The sequence below is a fragment of the Amblyomma mixtum genome, chromosome 3 (assembly GCF_055824585.1).
Source record: "Amblyomma mixtum isolate Tamu chromosome 3, ASM5582458v1, whole genome shotgun sequence".
Classification (NCBI taxonomy): domain Eukaryota; kingdom Metazoa; phylum Arthropoda; class Arachnida; order Ixodida; family Ixodidae; genus Amblyomma; species Amblyomma mixtum.
This window is the reverse complement of record NC_143014.1, coordinates 117281129-117303815: the sequence shown is the minus strand read 5'-3', so window position 1 is coordinate 117303815 and position 22687 is coordinate 117281129. Positions and strand designations below refer to the sequence as shown.

Below are 22687 nucleotides of genomic sequence, written 5' to 3'. Positions count from 1 at the left end.
GTTAGCCTACTTTTGGAGCGCACTTCATATCTCGTGGAGTTGCTTCGAGGACACCACCAACATGTGCATATTTGTTCAGTCTCAGAAAATTAGGGGTTATTCAGTTTCAGAAACTGGAGACAGCAGCAGTTCTACAGAAGGTTCTCGGCTCTGTCCCTTGCTTGCTTTCACTTGTTTCCAACGCTCGACCTTCGCAGTGCTCTACCCGGGAAGATACCAGCCAGGCCAGCGCAAACTAAGAACGGATCATACACGTTAAATTTACCAATGTTAATTCTCCGGGCGTAGCGCAAAGAAAATGCCAATACAAAATGGATTAGAGTTCTTTAGCGTCCCTCTGTCGGTGTGCAAGAGCAGATGGAGACTTACGCTTCACTGTAGCAAATAAGTTATTAGTTGTTATTATCACACCTACTGAACCCCGTCTTGTTATTTGACGCAGCTTAACTCGCAAGTACGAGTTTAGTGGCCATGAAAGCAACGCTGCGGTGCTCTCTCAACCAGCGAATATTTAGTAGGCAAGTGCATAATCCCGAGCCTGGAAAGCAGGGTGGATAGATGGAAGGAAAGGTCTAAATTGAGGCCGCGGCTTAGATAAAAGATTCGGAGAAAGCCGTAATGTCCCTCAATTCCCCCTTTCTTCTTCCTCTCTCCTTTTTTTTTTTCATCTTCTTGTCCTTTCTCTTCCTCTGCTAATCACCCTCGGCTTAGTTGGCGTCTTCTTTGCTTCTTCTTCTCGTCTTTCTTGCTTCTCTTGCTCGTTCTTGTTGTTAGTTTTCTTGTTGTTGTTTTTGTTGTTAGCCTTTCAAAAGATGGCACATACTGAGGGAGCGGCCAAGAATCTTTGTTGTTGTCCTCAAGATAATGGCGCGTACCCACTGCAGGGGATTGACCAAGACACAGTCGGCGACTGACAGGTGCTCGAAACGTTAAAAACTGAACGAAACGAGAGGTTCTCTTTCTTCTTCTTCTCTCTTCTTGTCTTTCTCTTCTTCGCTATCCTGGCAAAGCAGTGTGCATCGTTCGCGTCTGGAATTCAGAAGTGCACTCCTCCCTGATATTAAAGACAACCTGTCTTAGCAACATATAGAGATAGCGAGTATGTTTGTGCTAGAGGTTCGATGGCAACTAACCAATAGACACAGAGGAGAGTTACCTTATATGTCCCCAGCTAAACGTGCGGGCCATGAGCTTGCAATAGCATCCATGCCTATTCCTGTCTCTACTGGGAGAAGAAGAAGAAGACAAGGTGCGCGGGACAGTTTAAATTTATATCTATTCGGATGTGTGGGTGGTCACCGACAAACCTATGTGACTCATGCAGGGACGTTGAATCTGCAAACCATTTTCTCCTGAACTGTCCAAAGTTCGCACTTGAAAGAAAGATTTACCTGGAGATCCCTCTCTCCAGGTTAGCTCTCCCGTTATCTCTGACAGTGTTATTATCGTCCGATGCGAGCGCCAAAGGATTTGCATTGGGTTCAATTTGTGGGATTCTCCATGATTGCATAATTGCAACTGGTGGGTTGATTTGCTAACTCATTTAAAATTATTGGACCTTTTTTTTATTTTTTCCCTAAAATGTTCTTTGTTATTTAACTTCAAATATTCTTCTGTCGTTTTTAATCGATACATTTTTCAAAGTCACGCTTGGCTCCGATATTTTGTCGTAATCGTCTATGGAAATTTCCTTGTTCATGCCACTACACTTTGGCCAATCCACCCATATGGGTATGTGCCGTGTTTTAAGAGGATGAAGAAGAAGAATAAGAAGACGAGGTTTCCCTGCTCAATGGGAAACCCTCCTTGGGTATGTGCAATTTTCACAGTACCCAACAACACCATGGGTGAAAGGCGAGCGAGGAAAGTACATTTCTGGCCTCCAGCGCCTCGGCCCGCCGCGGCGGAGTTTTCCCCCCAGCTCTCTCCCGCGGAGCTTCCCAAGGTGGCCATTCTGGCGAGCACGGTATTAATTGGGGTCACGATAGGCATCACCCTCCTCGCTGAGGAGCTGCACATCGTGGACGAGATGGACGCCGATCCCAGCGAGCGAGCAGACACTGCCTCGGCGCAACAACCACCGCCGCCCCTGACCTCTGCTCAGCCCGGTATCGTTCTTGACGCAGCCGCCCTGGTCAGCGCTTCGAGGAAGCCCCCTAGAAACGAAAGGCGAGTGCAGCTTCTATGGCCATATTTCAGTGTCTAAGATTGCAATTTACAAAGGTACCCGTAGCTAAGTCTGAAACTGCTTGTTATTCCATTAGTTGATCAAGACCTGTATTATCCACAACAAACCTTACGTTTACGGTGGGCTGCCTTATAGGGGCGAGAGCACATGGCGCGAAGATATATACATTTCCGTCGTATGCCTCCAGCTGCTCGAAACATTCAAAACGCGCTGCCTCACATTTGCACCTGCAACTAGAGCTTCCTTTTGTTTAGGTGCAGATAATAATCCAAAAAACTGCATGAAGTACGCAGGCGGCCCACTTGCCTCTCTAGAGGAGTTGTACTACGCGATTCTATGCCCGGGTTTGAATTCTAGCCGGAGCCTAGGCGCGCGCACCCTTCCTTTGTTTTAATGCGTCAGCATCTAATGCTGACGCATTAAAACAAAGCAAGGGTTCTTTGCAAGGGTTAAAGCAAAGCAACAGGAGGTTCTAAACCCCCTGTTAGAAAAATCGGTCCATCCGTCCGTCTTAGGCCTTGGTTGGCAGGTAGCAAAGTGGGGAGAGAGAATCCCCCTCTGCATTGCCAAGGAAGAGGCTAAGTGAAAGAGGGAAGACGAAGAGAGTACGGGAGGCGATGGGTGGGAGAGAACGGAAAGTGGGTACGGCGTGTCACACGGTGACTGACGAACTGGACGCCACCTGCTCGCATGGTCGGAACCCGTCAGTGGCAGCGGTTGCTCCGTCCAGAGGGAACGATAATGCTAACTCATACTCTGCCGCATCAATCGCATTGATTGTGTATAATTTTTTTGTCCTGGTTGCGGACCCGCATGCGAGAGGTCCGGAGCGGTGCCCCATCTCAAGCAGCAGTCGCTGCCCTGCGCAGGACGTCCTCGCCGTTCCTGTGTCGGCGCCGGGCCTGCAGGCAGCTTGGCCAAGCGGTGGCCGCCCTCGTTGGCCCCAGGGGCGTCAGGCCGTGCGACGACTTCGCGGCGTTCGCCTGCGGCCGCTGGAACCACACCGATGAGCACGTCTTGGAGGCGCTTGAAAGCCGAGCCGCCTCCGCTGTGCTGCACGAGCAGAACTCGGTGGCCGCCCGCATTCTGACCACTTGCCTCAATCCTGGCTCGGACCTGTTCCGCTCTCTGGCTTTCGTCTACCTTAAGTACGTCCCACTGAATGCGTGGAACATTTAGTGCACCTTTTATGTGGCGCTTACTGACAGGCGTATGCATGCACGTACACAAGGCAGGTAAATTGGTTTTTGCGCAAAGGAGATGGCGCAATCTGTCTCACATATCTCGGTGGACACCTGAACTGCGTCGTAAGGGATGGGAGGAAGGTGGGAGTGAAAGAAGGAAGGGAGGAAGAGGTGCCGTAGTGGAGTGCTCCGGAAATAATTTCGACCCCCTGGAGATCTTTAACATGCACTGACATCGCACAGCACACGGGCGTCTTTTGCGTTACGCCTCCATCGAAACGCGGCCGCCGCGGTCGGGTTCGTACCCGAGTACTCCGGCTCGGTAGACGAGCCCCCTAGCCACTGAGCCACCGCGGCGGGTTATACAAGACAGCCAATTTCTCTTTGTGGCAGTATGATTATTTGACGACGGACTTACTATACTGAAGCTGCCAGCTGTGACTGGGAAACAAATTCAAGTGGATGGGACTCCATTACTAAGTTGAAAGGCCACCCCGTAGTTTTCCCAAATGTTGACGGATTGCCACCTTGTCTGGGGCGTTGTCTAAAGCCAGCAAAGAGCCCAGGCCTTGAGGTTATAGTAGCCAATCTTGAGCCATGGTGGAGGAGACAGCGAAGTTACTAGAAACGCTTTCTCGCTCCCAGAAGATTTGACAAGCCTAATTCAGTACACAGCAACATCTACCACTAAACACTTGCCAACTGCCCAAGACGAACATCACTTACCGGTTGCGAAGCGGCTGACCAAAAGGCGTCAGTCAGGTCTGCGACACAGCGGAATTCCTGACTATCCCTGAATCCAGACAGGTTACCATTGCAACAGAACGTGGCAACATTTAACCCCTCTAAAGCTTCATCGAGTTAACCTTTTGGCAGTTGTGCTACCCTAAAAGGTATTAGGTATTAAATGGGGCGTTATATGAATATTCTTAAAAGCATCCTCAAATATTGCGTCACAGCTACAGGCAATCATTACTGAGGGGAAATGCATGGAGACTCTATGTCGTTATTGCTATTATTCGCATGTCTCCAAGAACTTCCCGGAGTGCTAGCGCAAGAACAGTTTAGAAACTTAGTTGTTGAAGATACCTCGGAGATTTCTCATTTGCCTGTATATAGCATTCATAATAAGAACAGCAGCGATTTAAGGGGCCTAGAAGGGGGTAACGGCAGGCCTGAATAGTCATATATAGAAAACTGGGAAAAAATATGCTCTCCAGATAACATGCAAAAATTTGCTGCAGGAAATGAAGTGTAAGACGTAGCGAGTGCACCTCTTTTCGTAAAAAGTCCTGGTAGATCCAGATCATAAGAGAGCAATCAGCAGTATGAAAGTGAGTTGCAGCACGTCCGGCCAGCGCTATCAAGTTACAAACCGCAGGTTTTCCTTTGTCAGACGTTGCTCCCTTTTGGGCCAGGACTTTAACGTAAGCGCGAACTGGGCAGGTTAGTACAGCTTCGTTGTAATTAACAACGCCACATAGAGACGAGGACACAGGAGCGCCATGCGTATGCGTTCTACTCCATCCTCGTAGTGTTGTTGCGCAGTTAATTGCGATGAAGCCGGAATTTAAACACTGACGAAATTCTTCGCTCTCATCAGACCGTTAGGCGAGCGAAACAAACGTAAAAAATAAAACAAAAATTTAAAAAATGGACGCTGTACCATGTAAAACTAAGAGGAAGAAATAAACTTGAGCCGTACACATAGTGCGTAAGAGTACAAAAAGTGATAGGAGAGCTTAGTTGGCGGTGGCTACAGAGAGTGAAGACGTAAAGACGGGATTTTTGTAGACAGATAGGCCGCGGATAATGGAAGTCAGAGTTATTTAGAGATCAGGAAGAAACGTCATATTCCTGTGCTAGACTGATAATGATAATGATTGTGGTGGTAGTGACTGCGCTGATGATTATGCATGGCTTTCGTCCCGGAACTTTCGGACTTTTCGAATTGGTGCAGACGCATTTCTTTGTTTTGATTAAGTTTTAGCTGTGACTTGATTAATCGACGTTAGATGACAACTCAGCGCATCATACGCCACTGCGAACACTTTTGTCTCTAGCCAAGTCTCCTAATTTACGAGTCACATTTGTACATGATACGCCACTGGCAAATACTTTATATTTTTACTTTTTTCATTTATTTATATACCCTAAAGCGCTGATATGCGCTAAGGCTTTGGTGTTCAGCCAAGCATCCGCATTCACAGGTCGCCCGCAGCTTTTATTTCTGAAAGAAAGTTTTATTCATCATTGGTACCATATGCTCGACAAGTCCTATATAGAGCTTCCAGAAATACAGCGCTGTGGGCCTTGACAGATGCCTTGGGTATTTCTGCGTAGGTGGCTATTTTCCGATCAGTTTTCACGACTACTTGAACAAAGAACCAGACAACGAGCTTTTCACTACACTACACCTTAAATCAGTGTGGCGCTTTTTTTTTTTTTTTGAGGGGAGGAAGGGGGGGCGGGGGGCAAATAGACGCCTTAATACATCTGCATGTTAGCCAGCGTTATTGTAACGTTACCTGATGTAACGCGTGTTCTGAATTCTCAATGCCTTTCTGGCTGCATGAACGATCAGGATGCTATATTGCTTTCGTCGACGCAAAACAAAGTGAACAGGTGTCGGGAGGGGAACCTCAGTCCGCTAGCCAGCGTTTCGACAAAGAGAACTTGTCTCCGCTTTCGTGTAGCGTCAACAGCGTGTTGCTTGCGGTATGGGCCGTTATGACATGTTCAGGTTCTGTGCGCACAGCTGAGTTTGAGAATCAAAATGTCAACCGCTTCACGTTACAAAACCAGGAACCTGTCGGGCAAAAATACTTTTTCGTCAGACCGAAAGCCATTTGTATTCTTCTGGAGGCTAGAGCTAGTTACTTAAAGCAACGTTTCAACGGCCGCATCAGGCAACCTGCAAGAAGGAGGGGGAAAAAATTCCCTTTGCAAGGCTAACAGACACTTTGGGCTGGCCTTACGTGGATCCCCCATGGGAGAGCGTGCACCAGCTCTCGTCCTCTCTGGGGGTAATCTACCGGGAGCTGGGGACAGAGAGCGTCTTCCGTGTGCGCACCTCCGGCTCCGAGGCTCTGTTCGTGGACTGGGCACGCCTGCCGACCAACCTCCCGAGCAACTACTTCCGCGACCTGGAGAGGTGCTTCTCTGAACTGGCCCTTTACCTGAGGGGTCACGTCCAGGGGCGAGGCTCTGTGTCGCGCGTCGGCCTCTGGCTGGCTTCTCAGTACTCGCCAAAGTGCAGCGACCTTGACGAAGCTCAGCGGGTGAGGGCGCTTTGTTTTTTTTTTTTGTTGCTGTTGTGGTTGTTTATCTGTATATATTTCGTTAAGTTTGCCATAAGTTTCCAGTGAGTCTCGCAGTTCATGGTGCGTTTTCCTGCTAGAAGTAAAATAAAACATGTTAACTCTGCGCTACCTTGCCCAAGTACCTTCATGCAACTTCAACAAGAAGCTTGCTCGCTCTGGTTTGCGCATTTCTTTGACGCCAAAACATGGAAACAGCCCGTTGAGAGGACGACAGCTTAAAAGCACAGGGTAGACTAAAATTTAAAAAAGATCGATTTTTGGTTTTCTACCAACCTCGAATGCTGAAACTTTCATGAACGTTCTTCAGTGACTTACATGCTTTCCTACCCTTTATAATAGAGCCACAACAGCCCGGTTTACCAACCAAGTGCCGAGCGAGCATGCCTGGTTTCTTTGACGCTTCTCCTCTCTCATTTCTTCTACAAAAAGAAATGAGGCCGACAGCAAAACCGGAAATTTTCCCTAAGCTCATCTCTCTCTTTATTAGTAGAGAAATGCAAAGAAAAAGTTACATGTTGTGTTTTATTGAACGCTGGCAGGTTTTACTGTGTGATCGCCTCACCTCGTGTCAGGCGCGCAATTTCCTCACTCCTGTGTGGTATTTTGAAATTTTCCTCTTCACTTTGGGTGGAGACTTAGTGAAGATGCGTAAGGATGCTTGGGCCACATGTTTCCAGATGTTGGCCACCGACAGTGTCCGAAACACTGCGACTCTTGATGTGCTTACAACAGCCGGATGGCAAACGATCCTTTTCAAATGCTCGCCCGTATCAGAACTTGACGCATCAAGCCGATTTCCCAGAAACGAGCTCAGCCTCCTTGTTGCCGTTCATCGGCGTGCTCATAAGGGACCCGGCAACAGAAATAAGTCCTCCTTTGGGGAGAACACCTCGGCTGAGTGTGTCGATCTTCAAGTCAAAAGTGTTTGTAATCTCGTCCACGCGAGGCTTCTGAGAGCGGCTTGAAGGCACGATTTGGCTGTGACCATCTTTACGAGGTTAGGACGTGCTGACAAATGGGGTGAAAGCTTCTCAGAACGCGGGGCGTACTTGAGATGGTAAAAAACCATTTCAGCGTATAAAAATAACATTTCGCCGTCCGTTTTGCTAGCTTATACATATCGAACTTCGAAGAAACGAGTACTTGTCAACGTAATGGTTTTAATTATTTTTTCAGCTTTTCCCTAAGGCGTGTGTACATATCACATATACGTTTTAAGAAAGTCGTAAGTGCAGCGCTTTGTATGACTGGAGCTGACCCGCTGCTCTCGAGTTTGCTCATTTTTCTGGCCCTTTTTTTTGTTTTATAATACCATCTTACTTGTGTTGTTCCACCCCACCGGTATATTTTCAACCGTGCAACTAACTTATCGTGACATCACGACGCACCACTTAATTGAGGCAGCGGTCCCACGCTTGCGCGGTCACTGGCCATTTTTCACAATGTTTGGTTTGGTTTGGTTTAGTGGGGTTTAACGTCCCAAAGCGACTGAGGCTATGAGAGACGCCGTAGTGAAGGGCTCCGGAAATTTCGACCACCTGGGGTTCTTTAACGTGCACTGACATCGCACAGCACACGGGCCTCTAGAATTTCGCCTTCAAGAAATTCAGCCGCCGCGGCCGGGATCGAACCCGCGTCTTTCGGGTCAGCAGCCGAGCGCCGTAACCACTGAGCCACCGCGGCGGGTCTTTTCACAATGTTTGAGCGATTTCTGTGGCTCTCGCGCTCAGCATAGGAAAACAGGTTTTGGATCATTAGAAAGAGAAATGTATATACTTTTCAACGGTGAGCGTTCGTAATAGCAATGATTGTTGGTAGCAGTGTACTCAGCAGAAACTGAGTGCATAAAACAATACTTTTGTCCGCTTTGACTACTTGCGTGAAGGGTTTTGACAAACTACTGTATACACAAAAAAGAGGGCTGCTCCTAGAGCGTTTAAATGAAATGTTAGTCTAGGTAAATTCCAAGTGGTTCTTGGCTGCAGTTGATAGCTATTTAGAACATGCACTCTAAAGAAGACCAAAAATGATAGATTTACGCATGTTAGAGGCTCACTAGTTTTCGGTCAAATTGATAAAAGGCAAGCATATTTGGCACGTTTGTGAATCGTCCATACTCCGTTAAGCGTGCAAAACTTATTTGAGCCGCACATAATATTTTTTTTTTTAAGTTTCATTGCTCAGAACCGCCATCGCGAAAACGCGACCTACAGCTAGAGGTCTGGGTACTGTCAGCCTAACCTCGTTGCTCGTCCTTGGGTGTCAGCCCCGCCGCGGTGGCTCAGTGGTTACGGCGCTCGGCTGCTGACCCGAAAGACGCGGGTTCGATCCCGGCCGCGGTGGCTGAATTTCGATGAAGGCGAAATTCTAGAGGCCCGTGTGCTGTGCGATGTCAGTGCACGTTAAAGAACCCCAGGTGGTCGAAATTTCCGGAGCCCTCCACTACGGCGTCTCTCATAGCCTCAGTTGCTTTGGGACGTTAAACCCCATAAACCAACCAACCAACTTGTGTGTCACTTGTTTTTTTGTCGTCACTATGTAGCACCCACATATCATTTTATTCTTTTATCTAATCCGTTTATTTGCTGACTCCACTCGTACCAACAAAGATTGCAAGTAACAATGCACGGCGTTGCAAAACAATTACATTTCTCGTTCTAATGAGCTCATACTTGTTTTTTCTATCATGAGCTGGAGGGCCACAGCGATCGCCCAAACATTATAAAAATGGGCAGTGGTCTTGCAAGTGTGGGACCCCTCCCTTAAAGAGAATAGAATGCATGCTAAAATACAATTGTTACTGAGAAGCTTTCAAGCTACTGACTTCACTGCGCAATAAGATTTCATGCATGGTTACTAAATGAAACGGAGATATTGGTCGAAAGGCTCCACACTGCAAACTAAAATTCAGCAAAGCAACATGACAACAAACAGGGTTACAAAAAAAGGCTTCAGTTCCCTCGCTGTTATTATTTTGTGAAGGTATTATTTGTGACGTGAACAAGATTACGCCGCCGCGGTGGCTCAGCGGTTATGGTGCTCGGCTGCTGACCCAAAAGACGCGGGTTCGATCCCGGCCGCGGCGGCTAGAATTTCTTTGGAGGAGAAATTCTAGAGGCCCGTGTGCTGTGCGATGTCAGTGCACGTTAAAGAACCCCAGGTGGTCGAAATTTCCGGAGCCCTCCACTACGGCGTCTCTCATAGCCTTAGTTGCTTTGGGACGTTAAACCCCATAAACTAAACTAAACTAACAAGATTACATGAGTGCAGACAACTGGATTGGAAAACTTCAGAGGCGGTGTAAATAAGCCTCCTTCCTCCAAGTAAAAATTTATTCTTTTATTGCGAAAACAATACTAGTTGCACTTTCAGCCCGTCGTGTAGCGAGGCCGGTAGCTACCAAATTAGCATATTGGATTGGATTGGATGGGATTGGATTGAATTAGATTGGATTGGATTGGATTGTATAAGCGATGCATCACGACAAGTCTAACCACAAGCACCACCACCAGCTACACTACCAGCTGAACCATGGCGTAGCTACGGATATTGCTTTCGCAATTACCGGGCTTAACCAAGCTAAGCCACAGCCATTTTTTTTATCTCCTCTTCGCGTCACTTTCCGGACAAAATTCCGGACAAAAAGATTTCCTTTTTACTAAACTCTTTTCGCTCTGACTGCTTCACTCACCTTTTTTGTATAAACATTCAGCAAATAGTCAAAAGACGCTACGAGAACTGCATTGTCAGCTTTCTTGTATAACCGTTCAGCAAATAATCGAAAGAGGCCCCGAGAAATACATTGTCAGCTTTCTTGTATTAGCATGCAGCAAATAGTCAAAAGACGCTACGATAATTACATTGCTCTGGAGTAACGTTCAGTCGTTGCAGAGCGACTGCGTTTACTACTTCGAAGCCTTTAGCCATTCTGGCCATCAGTCCCAATTGCTCTGTTATACGGGGCGTCTCAAATTATTCCATATGGGTTTCTTTTTTTTTTTCAGCCATGAGAGGTACTACACTGCAGTTTGTGGAAATGGATTCTACAGCATGGCGGTCATTGTATACCTGCATGATTAAACTGCGCGAAAAAAACACGGACAGAGACAGAAAACACGTACACACATAAAGCGCAGATCTGCGCTCTATGTGTGTACGTGTTTTCTGTCTATGTCCGTGTTTTTTTCGCGCAGTTTAATCATGAACAACAAGCACCAACTAGCCCGCCAGAAAACCATTATTGTATACCTGATAGAGCTCTACAAAAAAAAGGATTAAAAAAGGAATTTAACTAAATAATTTTATTTTCAATCTTAAGAGGCGCTATTATATTGCGAAATTGAAGCCCGGCATTCTCGCAGGTGAGCCCAGTTTTTCAATATTTCTAATAGGCAATGTGGTTCGAAATATCGTACTTCAAATATACGCATTTGAAAGCCACTTCAGCTCGCCTTCCGGCATTGCATATTTTTAAAAGGGTGTCGCTGCGCGTATTATTGTTGTGGAAATCACTTTATCCTTCAAAGTCATGAAATAAACTAGCGCAGTCGGTATTCGCTGCATCAGAAACGCGAGCGATGCCATTTTATAAATGTGCAACGCGGGAAAGCCAACTTAGCGGGGTTTCAAATTCCTATTTTTGACATTCAGTATTTTGAACCACATTGCAGATTTTTTTTTTAATTTAAAAACCGCGCTGACCTTTGCTGACCTTCGATCAAAAATAAAAAGTTTTCTAGTTATATTTCGTTCAGTGCCCGTTTATTCATAGAGCTCTTTCAGGTACATAATGTCCGCCATGCTGTAAAATCCGCTTGCACAAAGAGCATCGTCGTATCTCTCATAGCTCTTCAACAAAAAATGCGTATTGAACGCAGAAAAAGCGAGTTTACAACTCGCACTTACTGTAACATTCAGAGAGAGCGCATTCGGCGCATTCAGAGGGAGAGGCAGAGTCTCCACGACTGACCTGCGGTTCCCCACTTCGACTCCCCGCAGACGGGCTTCATTCGGTGGAGCGAGCTGCTGCAGACCGCCTTCCTGGACAGAGACATCTCCAAAATGTCCGTCTGCTACCCAGTGGCCCGGAACAACGTCCCTTCAGCTGCTGCCATGATGAACTACGCGGTCTTCCACATGCTCATGGCGCTCACCCCGCTCATGGACCCCTCGCGCAGAAGCTACAACTGGAGCAGCATCGCCTATGCCCGAACTGCCGGTCATTCCGAGAAGCTGGCTCCGGAGGTCGCTTGCGTGCGGATGATCGACCGCTTTGAGCCCCTGCTTCTGACCAGGCACGCTTCATTTTACCAGCGAGGGTGCAGCCGGATTTTCCTAGCCGGGCTTTTCATTGCGGCTATATTAACATTTACCCTCCGGTTCGCTGTTCGCAAGCTCTCAAGCGGTGCTATTGACACTCCAATTGTCACTCTCTGGTAACCTGAGTTTGCTAGGTTCTAGCACATCCTAGCTGAGTTTTGTGCATCTCAAAAGCGAAAGTCTAATTTCCTGAGAGGAGGAAACCTGTCGCATAGATAAAATTTTTAGATGAGTCTTTTTTTTTCTTGCGTCGGGTGCGCAGTAAACTTTGAGGGAGATTCTTGTTGTTTCTAAAATGTCTTGATTACTGTGATAATTGCAGGCAATTTTTTTAATTGTATTGCGGGGAACTAATAGTCGACGATCATTTTCCAGCCGCAACTGCGCAGGGTATTTTCTGCGGGATGTAGGATATTTTCTGCAGGACACAAGCTGTGTCTAGTGTTTCGTCTCTCGCTCTGTGGTTGCACGTGTTAGCGCTGTTATTTTTTTCTTGAATCAAGACACACGACTCAGAACTAGAGGCTGTATTTGGTCTGGAAAGAAGAAGACCCATGAGCGACAGTTAGATTTGGGGACCTCTTGACCCATAATTTGCAGCGTTAGACCAATAAAGGCTACGGCGCGACCAATACTGCACGTGTGGATGCACCAGTGTTTCGTCTCTGGCTGTGTGGTTGCATGTGTTGGCGCTGTTTTTTTTTTCTCGAATCAGGGTGTACCAACTCGTCCAGAAGTAAGTTTTAATGTAGTCGTGTGTCACGAGGTGACAAAACAAGTGAAGTGAACGGCTGTCTTGAATTCCTGGTAACGGAACTGCATTTGGGTCGTATGTCGGAACCGAAAATCATCGCATCATCATTTAGTAGCCGCACCGCTTGCCGATGCTCGAAGTGACTGCGATCATTATAACCGGTGCGCATTTTAGATTCGTTAAGCGCTGAGCCACCCCTTGGCACCGAAACCCCTCTATGCAGGTCGCTGTTCAACAAGTCCTACCTGGGCCATCAGCCACGCAAGCTCCGAGAGCTGCTGCTGAGGCTCAAGGCCGTGTTTCTGGACACGGTCAAGATGGACGTCTCGTCGTCGCAGTTCATGGCGCACCTGCAGAACCTGTCCCTCGACCTGGGCCCCGCGTCTGGGCCCCCCAACGCGCCGCGCAAGGACTCCGACAAGACGTCCCTCATCTACGCCTGGCTCCACGAAGCGCAGCATCACGCAGAAGCGCAGGTCTCCTGCTTTCCGCAACTGCTTGGCGTCTTTGTTTCTGCGGTAACACACTCGCAAGGACGTAGTAAATATTTAGCGGGCCGCTCATGAATAATCCTCCGATACAGGGGCCCCTAAACACCTCCTGCTGCGCTCCGCAAAAGATGTTTCGGGGCTTGCTATAGGTAAGGCACGTAACAGCCTCACAACAGAATTCTTTAAAAGATTCGCTTGCAGGCAAAGTTAAAACAGAACATCTCCCATTTCAATGCTCATATCTGCAATAACATGTCGGATCAGAGCATGCCTGCGCTTTCGCTTTAGCTTTTCTTTTTTTTTATTATTGTGTCAGTTTCTCTTTTCAACTCGCTGCTCTTCCTCGCCCTGCTTGGACGCATAGCCGTGCTTTGTCAACAGCGTGTGCAGTTTTCTTGACTATCATAATGGGGTTACGCAGTGCAAAATACGAATGTTCTGTGAGAAAAGGGAAGGCGCAGCTGTAATTGTCCTACTCTCCGTAAATATCTAAACCACGCCCCGTGGGAAGAAGTGAAGGAGGGATGAAAATAAGCAGCGAGAGGCGCCGTAGCGGAGCACTTCGAATTAATCTCGATCACCAGAAGTTCTTTAGCGTTCGCTAAGATCGCAGAGCACTTGAGCTTTTTTTTGCATTTCGCCTCCATCGAAATGCGGCCGGCGATGCTGGGCTTCCATCCCACGCTCTCAGGCTCAGGAGACGAACTTCACCGCCCGTGAACCACCTTGGCGGGTGATTAGGAACGAGGCGAAGACATTCTACCTTCCAAGGAAAACGAAACCAAATTTCGGGCTGATTTGCCTCATATACAGTTCCGTATTCCGCAGTAATACTGCGCTAGAACAGCCGGGCCACTCGCGATGCTGCAAAGGCTTTATTATTTCTTCTGATTTGTAATTTCTCACAAAATTAACTGAATCTTTACCCTTTTACATCGAGAAGAATAGTTAAGAAAGAGGAAGCTCTAACTATGACGGAATTTTTGTTTTTGTTTTTGCTTTATTACTTGAACAAAGAACGCCGCGGTCCGTCCTGGCGACAGCATAAATCTATCACTTGGGCGACTGCCAACTCTGCGTTGTGCCAATGACTCCGAAATGTGCCACAGCTTCGACCAAGTTTTCACTTTAGCATACGCAGCTTTCCTTCCATTACCGACTCTAGAGTGCAGCCTTCCTTTTTAGGCTGAGTCACCAACAAAGTCCTGGCCTTAGTTTTTGTGTAGGTTTTTTAGCGCGGCATGCAATGTAACTTTAATGCTTCTCTACGCAAGGCCCCCCGCTTAATGACGTCGGGGCCAGCGAGCATTCGGAGAGCGCCTCCTCTACTTCTTAAAGACAAAGGCACTCGGAGTCTGCAGACTCCTGCCCTGTAACGAGTCGGTTAGCTAGCGCGTCAAGCGACGGGCCAAGAAGGTGCGCGTCTAACGACTGCCGGCGCCAACGGTTCGTTGCCCAGGGCGTGAACTTGCTGGCGTCACGGCCACAGCTGGAGCGTGGTGGCGAGCGGCTTTGGGTGCCTGCCGCGACCTTTCTCAATCCGCTGCTGCATCCCGAAGACGACTCGCTCAGGGCTTTCCTCCTGCCGCGTCTCGGGCCGCGGTTGCTCAACATGCTGCACACCCAGGTACTCAGCCGCCGCAATGCGGGTCACCTGTCCCTCACTTGTAACACAGCGCAGAGGCCACTTATCTGGCCGCGCGCGCAACTGTTGCGACCTGTTTCTCATCTGTCTTATTTGTGATGTGGTGCAAGCGCAGAGCTGAACGCGAGCGCGGAAACGGGGTGCGCATCTGCACCACAGTTGCCCTCGGCAGTGGAGCTGCCGTATCATTTCAGCTAGCACGCTGCTAACTGTGTTAGCGCCCCACTACAGAAACCCTATACTGTCCTCGTTGCGCGCTGAGATGCCGTATCACCGGCAGCACGCTTAACATGAACGCTCGAGCGCGTGTCATCCACGGACATTAGCGCCTCTGGTCATCAGCCGCTGTGTCTGAGGCTACTTAAGGCAGAAAGCTGGGCTAGTTGGTGTTTAGATCGAGATGACTTAGTAGTGGCGCTAAAAAACAGGGACGACAGGATAGAAGAAGACAACACAGGCGCTAGACATCAACTGACTTTATTCCCAAAAATACCACGCATTTATAGGTGACTATCAGGTGCCAAAAATCAACAATGAAATCGCATGCGTGACAGCACTTCCCGATATAATAACTTTGATTCTTTATCAGAAAGATAAACATTCTGCTTGGCTCACGCACGATTGCTTCCATGTGTATAAGAGAGGCTTCCAATACCTCTCGCTCCTTCTGGTCTGCATTTACATATATCACATGTGTCTGCTCAAAAAATACTGTGCAAGTTTTTTCATTATGCTTGCATCGTTTGCAGTGTGCCGCCAAGTGTTCAGGGCCTGATATAGCAGCTGCCGTGGACACTTGGCGGCACACTGCAAATGATGTAAACACAATGAAGAAACCTGTACCCCTTTCTTTGAGCAAACAAGTGTGATGTATGTAAATGCAGACCAGAAGGAGCGGGAGGTATTGGAAGCCTCTCTTATACACGTGGAAAGGCAATCATGCGTGAGCAAACAGAGTGCTTATCTTTCTGCTAAAGAATTGAAGTTCTTTTATCGGAAAGTTCCGTCGTGCATGCGATTTTATTGGTGATTTTTGGCACCTGATAGTCGCCTATAAATGCGTGGTATTTTCGGGAATAAAGTAAGTTAATATCTAGCCCCCGGTGTTTTCTTCTTCTATCCTGTCGTCCCTGTTTTTAGCGCTACTACTATCTCCTCTCAATCTGAGACTATGTTAGGGCGGAAGAAGGGCACCAGCGTTCTCCAACAGCCGCAAACACACAGTCCAGCATGGTCTCGGCCCCAGCGCCCAGCGGCTCTTATGTCAGTGCGGGACGCTCACTCGAGCGTTCGTGATAAGCGTGTTGTCGGCGGTACCTTCAACGAGCCCAAACAGCCTGATTGTGAGTCGTTTGCTGGCGCTCGTCGAATGTAAAACAACTCAAAAAAATTAATTGGACATTTACCCCTGTTGTAATGCGAATTTTAGCGGCAGCTAGAGGGTGGTACAAAACACTGATGGCAGTCGGAGTGTTTAGTAACTGTCGCTATGCATGTGTAGAAGTTCGGGGTATAGGGTACAGCGTGACGCACGGTCAGGGCCCCCCACGGTCACGGCTCGCTGCACTCGTCACACTGGACGCGCGCCTTGTCTAACTATAGGTCAGCCAACACCCACGTGTGCGCCGTCGACGCCGACGACGGCGACATGATTTCGCTGAACGTTCCATAAACAGCTGTCGCTGCAAACAATGCACATGCATGACTTTCGACTGCAAGTCACAGAGTATTATGCGACTTCCTCTCCGGAGAGAGCGCTTCTTCGTTAAGCATTTTTTTCGAACGCACATGTAGTTCACCGTGTTGTCAGCCTCATAGTTCAACAACGACTAAGACAAGAGAAGGCTGCATATTTCTAAGATTGGTCAATCAGGCAAAACATTTTTCCTTTCTTTGACGCGAGGATTAAATGAGAAGGAGGATATGAGCCTTCGGTGAGTCTTTGTGCGGTACATGGCACGTATAATGTGCACGAGCGTTCGTGAGCGATGACTGAACAGTCTACTGAATGGTCGGCGGGTGCGCAGGCTGTCGACATAGCACGCACGGCGCCCGGCTCCGCCGACGCGCTCGTCACAAGATTCGACACGCTGTCGTCGTGTCTGAGGCGAAGGGACGCAGCATCCGGCCTATCGGCTGCCGATCTCTATGGCCTGCGTGGTGCGCTGAAATCCTTCCGGGAAGAAGCGCTCAGGTGAGTGGACGCTTCTGTTTTATTTCCCATCTCGCATTCAACTGCTAAAACCAAGAACTGTCTCGAAAGGTTTTTCAAGTATCGTCGATGGTCTGAAGGCGACGCTAAATGACATCCGTCACGGGAAATATTTCTGTTATTACCCTCCGTAGTAACGTCATCCCTAGACATCACAATTCTGTTTCAAATCATACCCAACAGTTCGGGACAAAAGCATTTTTTAGCGAGAAACTGTTTATGGACGCATTTTTTTTTCATATAAAGTAAAATTTCACTGTAACAATCAATATATTCTCAAACCACCCGACGGCAGTCTTGTATTTCTTTTTTCTATTAACGTTTTTGCTATCCTCAAAAGCGCTCCCCATTGCTTTTCTATGGCAGTCTTAACTGTTCGATACGATCGATGAAAACACTTTAAAAGAAATATTTTACTACATATCAGAAGAATGCACCAGTACCTTCAACATTTTCACAACAGTGGCTTACAATTCTCTAATTTTCAAAATTTTTGCCCGGAAATGTTGGACATGGCCTGGAGCACGCCGAGGCGGAGAAGCAAGCAGCCACGAAATTCCTCTTCTAATAATTTTGGTGCAGCTTATGCAAACCCAGACAATCGTCTCTTGCACGCAACATAACACTGATGAGTTCCTTTGAGTCCATCTGCAAATCATCGATGAGAGCAGGGCTCCACCACGCATTCTTATTGCGCAGGGTAAAAAACACGCGATCAATAGTGACATTGCGTACCTCAGGGCTCTATGTTGTTTTTTTTTATTTCAATGGTTACAGATTGACGCTATTTAGATATTCTCGGTGCGTGGGTCTCTGTAGCTGCTAATTTATTTAGGGAAACTGCAGCTTATGGAGCGCTTTCAAAGGAGGACAAAAAAAATCTTTAGCTCCCATTATGTGCGTTATTTTTGGATAGTTGGAAAACGGATACAATAAAATACCCCTTCTCTCTTTTAAACCAAGCACCCTGCAGCGATAGAGCTTATGTTGAAATACCACGAATTATCATTTAGACATTCTGTTACAGAAGTTCGGAATTTGAAAATCATGAATCTTTGCTAGTAATATGCGTTGTAGGGCTAGAGGGTCCATTCTCTGAATTTATTTTACGCACACAAAGACGACACAATAACGACGAGGAAGACAGGACGGGGTGCAGCTGCAACTGTTTTATTCAGAAAAGGGAGATAACTGTTATACGCAAAAAAAGGAAGGAATAGTCATAGATTGGCATGTGCAGGGCAAAAAAAAAAAAACAACAACGAAAAAAGGCACCAAGAAAGGGCACAGGTGACTGAGCTCTCATTTAACACACCTATAAAGGCAAAATCTCTGTCATACGATGTCACAGACGGCGTACTAACACATGAACTACCACGCTTCCTAATATGGTAGGCTTTAACCAGCTGAATCAACTGACATGCTTGCGCGGGAACTGGTTGAAGCCTACCATTCTAGGAAGTGTGGTAGTTCATGTGTTAGTACGCCGTCTGTGACATCGTATGACAGAGATTTTTCCTTTCTAGGTGTGTTAGATAAGAGCTTAGTCACCTGTGCCCTCCCTTGGTGCCTTTTTCCGTTGTTTTTTTTTTTTGCCCTGCACGTGCCAATCTATGATTCTCCCTTCCCTTTTTGCGTATAAAAGTCATCTGCCTTTTCTGGATAAAACAGTTGCAAATGCGTCCCGTCCCGTCTTCCTCGTCATTATCGTGTCGTCTTCGTGTGCGCAAGAACAATTCTCAAAATCTTTTGCTGTTTGAGACGTGCACAACACGCGTACGAAATGGGGGTAACATCGTAAGCAGCATGTGGAAATAGCGTTCACAGGCACAAGCAAGGACTATCTTCATTTGTTAGTTTCGTCGTAATTTCCTTCGCACGCAATCCAAAGAACGGCATGCCCGCGCTAAACTGGCTAACAAATATCACGAATCGATCGTTTGACACGCACCTTAGATTACATGGCCACTAAGCCGCTTGCCTCGTTAAAAAAGAACTCTTCTAGGACAAAGTATACCTTCTTTATTCATTTCTCGCATGAAGGCCAATTCACATTTACAAGTAGCGATCAGCATGAGACCAGCTGCGACTTTCGGCCAAGGAGCGCGGGTCGGCAATGCCACTGCTCACGTTAGCAAGCGCAACCCTCAGCGGTACGCTTTCGCGAACGGTCTAGCTCTGAACGAGAGCTGGCGGTCTTAACTGATACCAGCAATGAAAAGCCGAATATTAATCAAGCTTCCGTTCACTTCTGAGGCGCCGCTGATTGGTTTTAACGACTTGCGCCTCGGGGTCGCAAGGCCGAAAAATCAAGTAGCCTTAGCGACTGTCGTTTTTCGATCAAAACGGTCGCACAGCCGGTGCGACTCGCAAGTCTTAATGGGATTTTACTCTGCCAGCTGCACTAGAGAGAATACGAGTTTCCAAAAAAATTGTTTAAAGTACCCGCGAGACGTCTGCCGCCTTCATCGCGAGAAGTGATGCGCAGGCTGAACGCTAAGCGACCCAGTCGCTACAGCACTGAGCCGAACACGCGGCGGTCGCGTATACCTTCGCAGGCTCGTCAGTGACCACCGGCTCGAAGGCGCCGAGAGGCTGAGCGCCGTGCAGCTTTTCTTCGTGCTGTACGCAGCCAACGCGTGCGGAGAGCGTCGCTTCGGTGGCCGCCACCGCGTCAACGCGCTGCTGCGTAACCTCCCCCAGTTTGCCGATGCCTTCGGCTGCGCCCCGGGCACACCAATGAACCCCGACGACAAGTGCCTCTGAACGGGCCCGGCCCCTAAGGGGCTCACACAGCGTTCACCGGCTCCATTATCTTCGCGCACGTAAAACCTCGCGATCCATTGGTGCGTATGCAGAAAGGCCGGGCGCTTAACTCGCTTTCTGTGGCTACTGAGGACCGAATCATCATTTATGTACACAAACCAAAGGCAATCTCTCGTCCTGCGAGCGAGAATGGCAAGTAGCAAGCGCTGGCAGTTCCTACGAGCTGACTTTTTCGGATCTGAAATGTTATTGCCTCGTGCCCTGCACTAGCAGGAGACTAGAGTGACCGCTTCCCTGAGGACAAGGGCGACCTGATATTTGCTCGAACAGGCACCGAAAATACTACGTTTCTTCGCAAGCCGGTCCTCTTGTCCTTCTCTGTATGCACAAGTGCAAGGCTGGCAGAAGCCTGACTAGTAATAATTCTCGCTCATTTTTTTTCTTATCAGCTCATGAGTACACTGCTCGCTTCTCAGCAGTTCAGTCGTTGGTTTCCCCTGAAGAAGGTTCCACTGACACTACCTCCCACAACGTAAGCGAGTGTTCGATATCAAAAGGATAGTCGCGAGGAGCAAACAAAAAAAAACTATGCAAAGACACCAGCTTTGAAGCAAAAAAAACAAGAAAACAGGGCTCATCGCTGAGGCTCTTCAGATGCGCATATAGCCATAAAGCTACGTGAGCGTCATTTAGCTGGCGCCCGCAGCAGGCAGAGTGCCCCGTTTAGCGCGAGCAAGTTATGAACGACGTGCGAAAGCATTTGAAAGCAGCGCCAGGGCGAACACTCCTGCCTGTCGTTTCGTACGGGAACGGCCGCGGATGAAGGGCCCATACTTTTGGCCGCCACGAAAACTCGCAGTTTCATGAAATTAGAAGAGGGCCCTCGCGGTTTGGGTCGGCTGCGCAGGTGATAGGGCCCAAGCAAGCAGTGACGCGTTTCGTCGGCTCATCTGCGGAGAATAATTCTCCGCGTTCAGTGCAGCGCGCAAGCGCCGTGAAAGTGGCGGCAATTATCACGTGCGCGCGGGCTTCACTGGTGCGCTTCAAGTTATGCGCTGGCTGGGCTCTGGCTCTGGTCTGGCACCAGAACGGGCGCTCGCAATTAGCGGCCATTTTTTCCGCCGTGTAGGCCTGAGTAGAGTGCAGGCAAGCGTATATTGGGTGCGTGAAACTCACTCATACAGAATGGGGCGCACAATCCCGCGGTTTGTTGTCCAGAGGCAATCAACGTATACGAAAAACTGGTTGAAGGTCGCCACGTATCGTCGCTTTACTCGTTCCCTCCTCTACTTCCGTAGCGTTGTTTGTCGTCCTGCAAAATACGCCTAGGCCATACAGTAATTCATTTCTACTTTTCTAACTGTTTGAAATCTTGCATATAACAAAACGCGGTAGTGAAGGTCGTACTTATAGTGACAAGAGAGAGCGTGTCGCCTGCTAACACAGCCAGCTCACCATTGCTTCACCACAGGCGCTTTACCACTTCACTTGTCCTCGAAGTAATCTCTTCAACCTCAGATTTCTTATCGTGCGTTTTGGAAGCCTTATGCTATTAGTGGAAGTTTTTTCTTGTTGAACACGTCGCAGTAGGCAGCCATTGCCATGTTACTGGACGGTGTGATCGGTTATGACCACTTTTTCTGTCTATTCAGCGGTTGCAAGTATTCTGAGTAGAAACTTTAAGATCCCGTTGGAAAAAAGTACTGATATACTGTTGAACCCTGCTATTACGAAATCAAATGGGCCCCCAGACCCCTTCGTTAAAGGGGGTGGAGACACTATATTTTTAATTTTTCGCATTGTTTGTTTCAAACATTGCGTATTGCGACAGGACGCGTGATACAGGCTCCGCGATTCATATATACGCTCTAAATAATTTATCATCACATTATATATACTGAGCGATTTTGGTTTCGGTTTCTGAGCGCCGTGGTGTGTTATGACGTCACTTCCCGGGAAGAGCAGCAACCCCGGTCACGTGGGCCCCAAAAGTAGTGACCGGAGGTGGGAATCCTCACAAGGACGAGCCCTCGTGACGACGTCCTCATCCTCACCTCATGAGAATTTCACTTGGTGAGGTGAGGGTGAGGGAGGATCAGTGCATGAAAATTCTAGAGGACGAGGGTCAGCGAGGGAAGATGTGAAGAGGTGAGGGCGAGGAAGGGCAAGATGCATGGTCTGAGGGCGACGGTGGAAGCCCGAACCGTACTCCGAGCTAATGTTTCTTTTCTGTGCAGCCCGTTATGAATTCCCGTTTTATAGCGCTAGTTCTTAGGGTGATGGTTCCCGGGGAAGACGTAGTTTCTGCAGTCAGGCGGTACACGAAGCAGGTGCGCCCAGTAAAATCTTCAGGCCGCGGAGTCCGTACCAAGCGGGATTCCCGTCAGCCTCCGACAGTTCAAGAGTCTAACGCAAAAATTACAAGCTTAACGCTGCGGAATCAGGCCAGTACGCGCCACCAAGCGAAATACCTGCCTCCCGCTCTCAAAGAGGCTGGAATCCGCACCAAGCCGAACCTCCGTCAGCCTCTGAGTCAAGACCGGACCGGACCGTCTCATTCGGTCACCACAACGCAACTGCCCTAGCTCTCTCTCGGGTGCGCGCATGCCGTGCATTTCGCGCCTATTTTTCACTTCTAACTAGTCACTAGTCTTCCCGCTCTCTCTCTAAGAAATTAAACATTACAAAAACAAGGCAAAGTCACTACCACTCACGCGCCACTTCCACCAACCGGGGTTAGGATACAGAAATGCCCACACGTGCGTGTCGCCTCGGGTCCGCCAGCGCCCGAGAACCGTGGCTCAA

At 48.2% G+C, this 22687-nt stretch overlaps 1 protein-coding gene across 1 annotated transcript; it reads left to right on the top strand.

The window, feature by feature from the left end:
- The first annotated feature begins 1843 nt into the window (after positions 1-1843).
- LOC149351535 (uncharacterized) lies at positions 1844-19882 on the top strand. Its single transcript, XM_089575614.1, has 8 exons — positions 1844-2169; positions 3058-3336; positions 6323-6653; positions 11694-11989; positions 12992-13244; positions 14719-14886; positions 16932-17098; positions 19675-19882. Exons 1-8 carry the CDS (start codon positions 1844-1846, stop codon positions 19880-19882), a joined length of 2028 nt encoding a protein of 675 aa, XP_089431740.1.
- The last annotated feature ends 2805 nt before the right edge of the window (positions 19883-22687 follow it).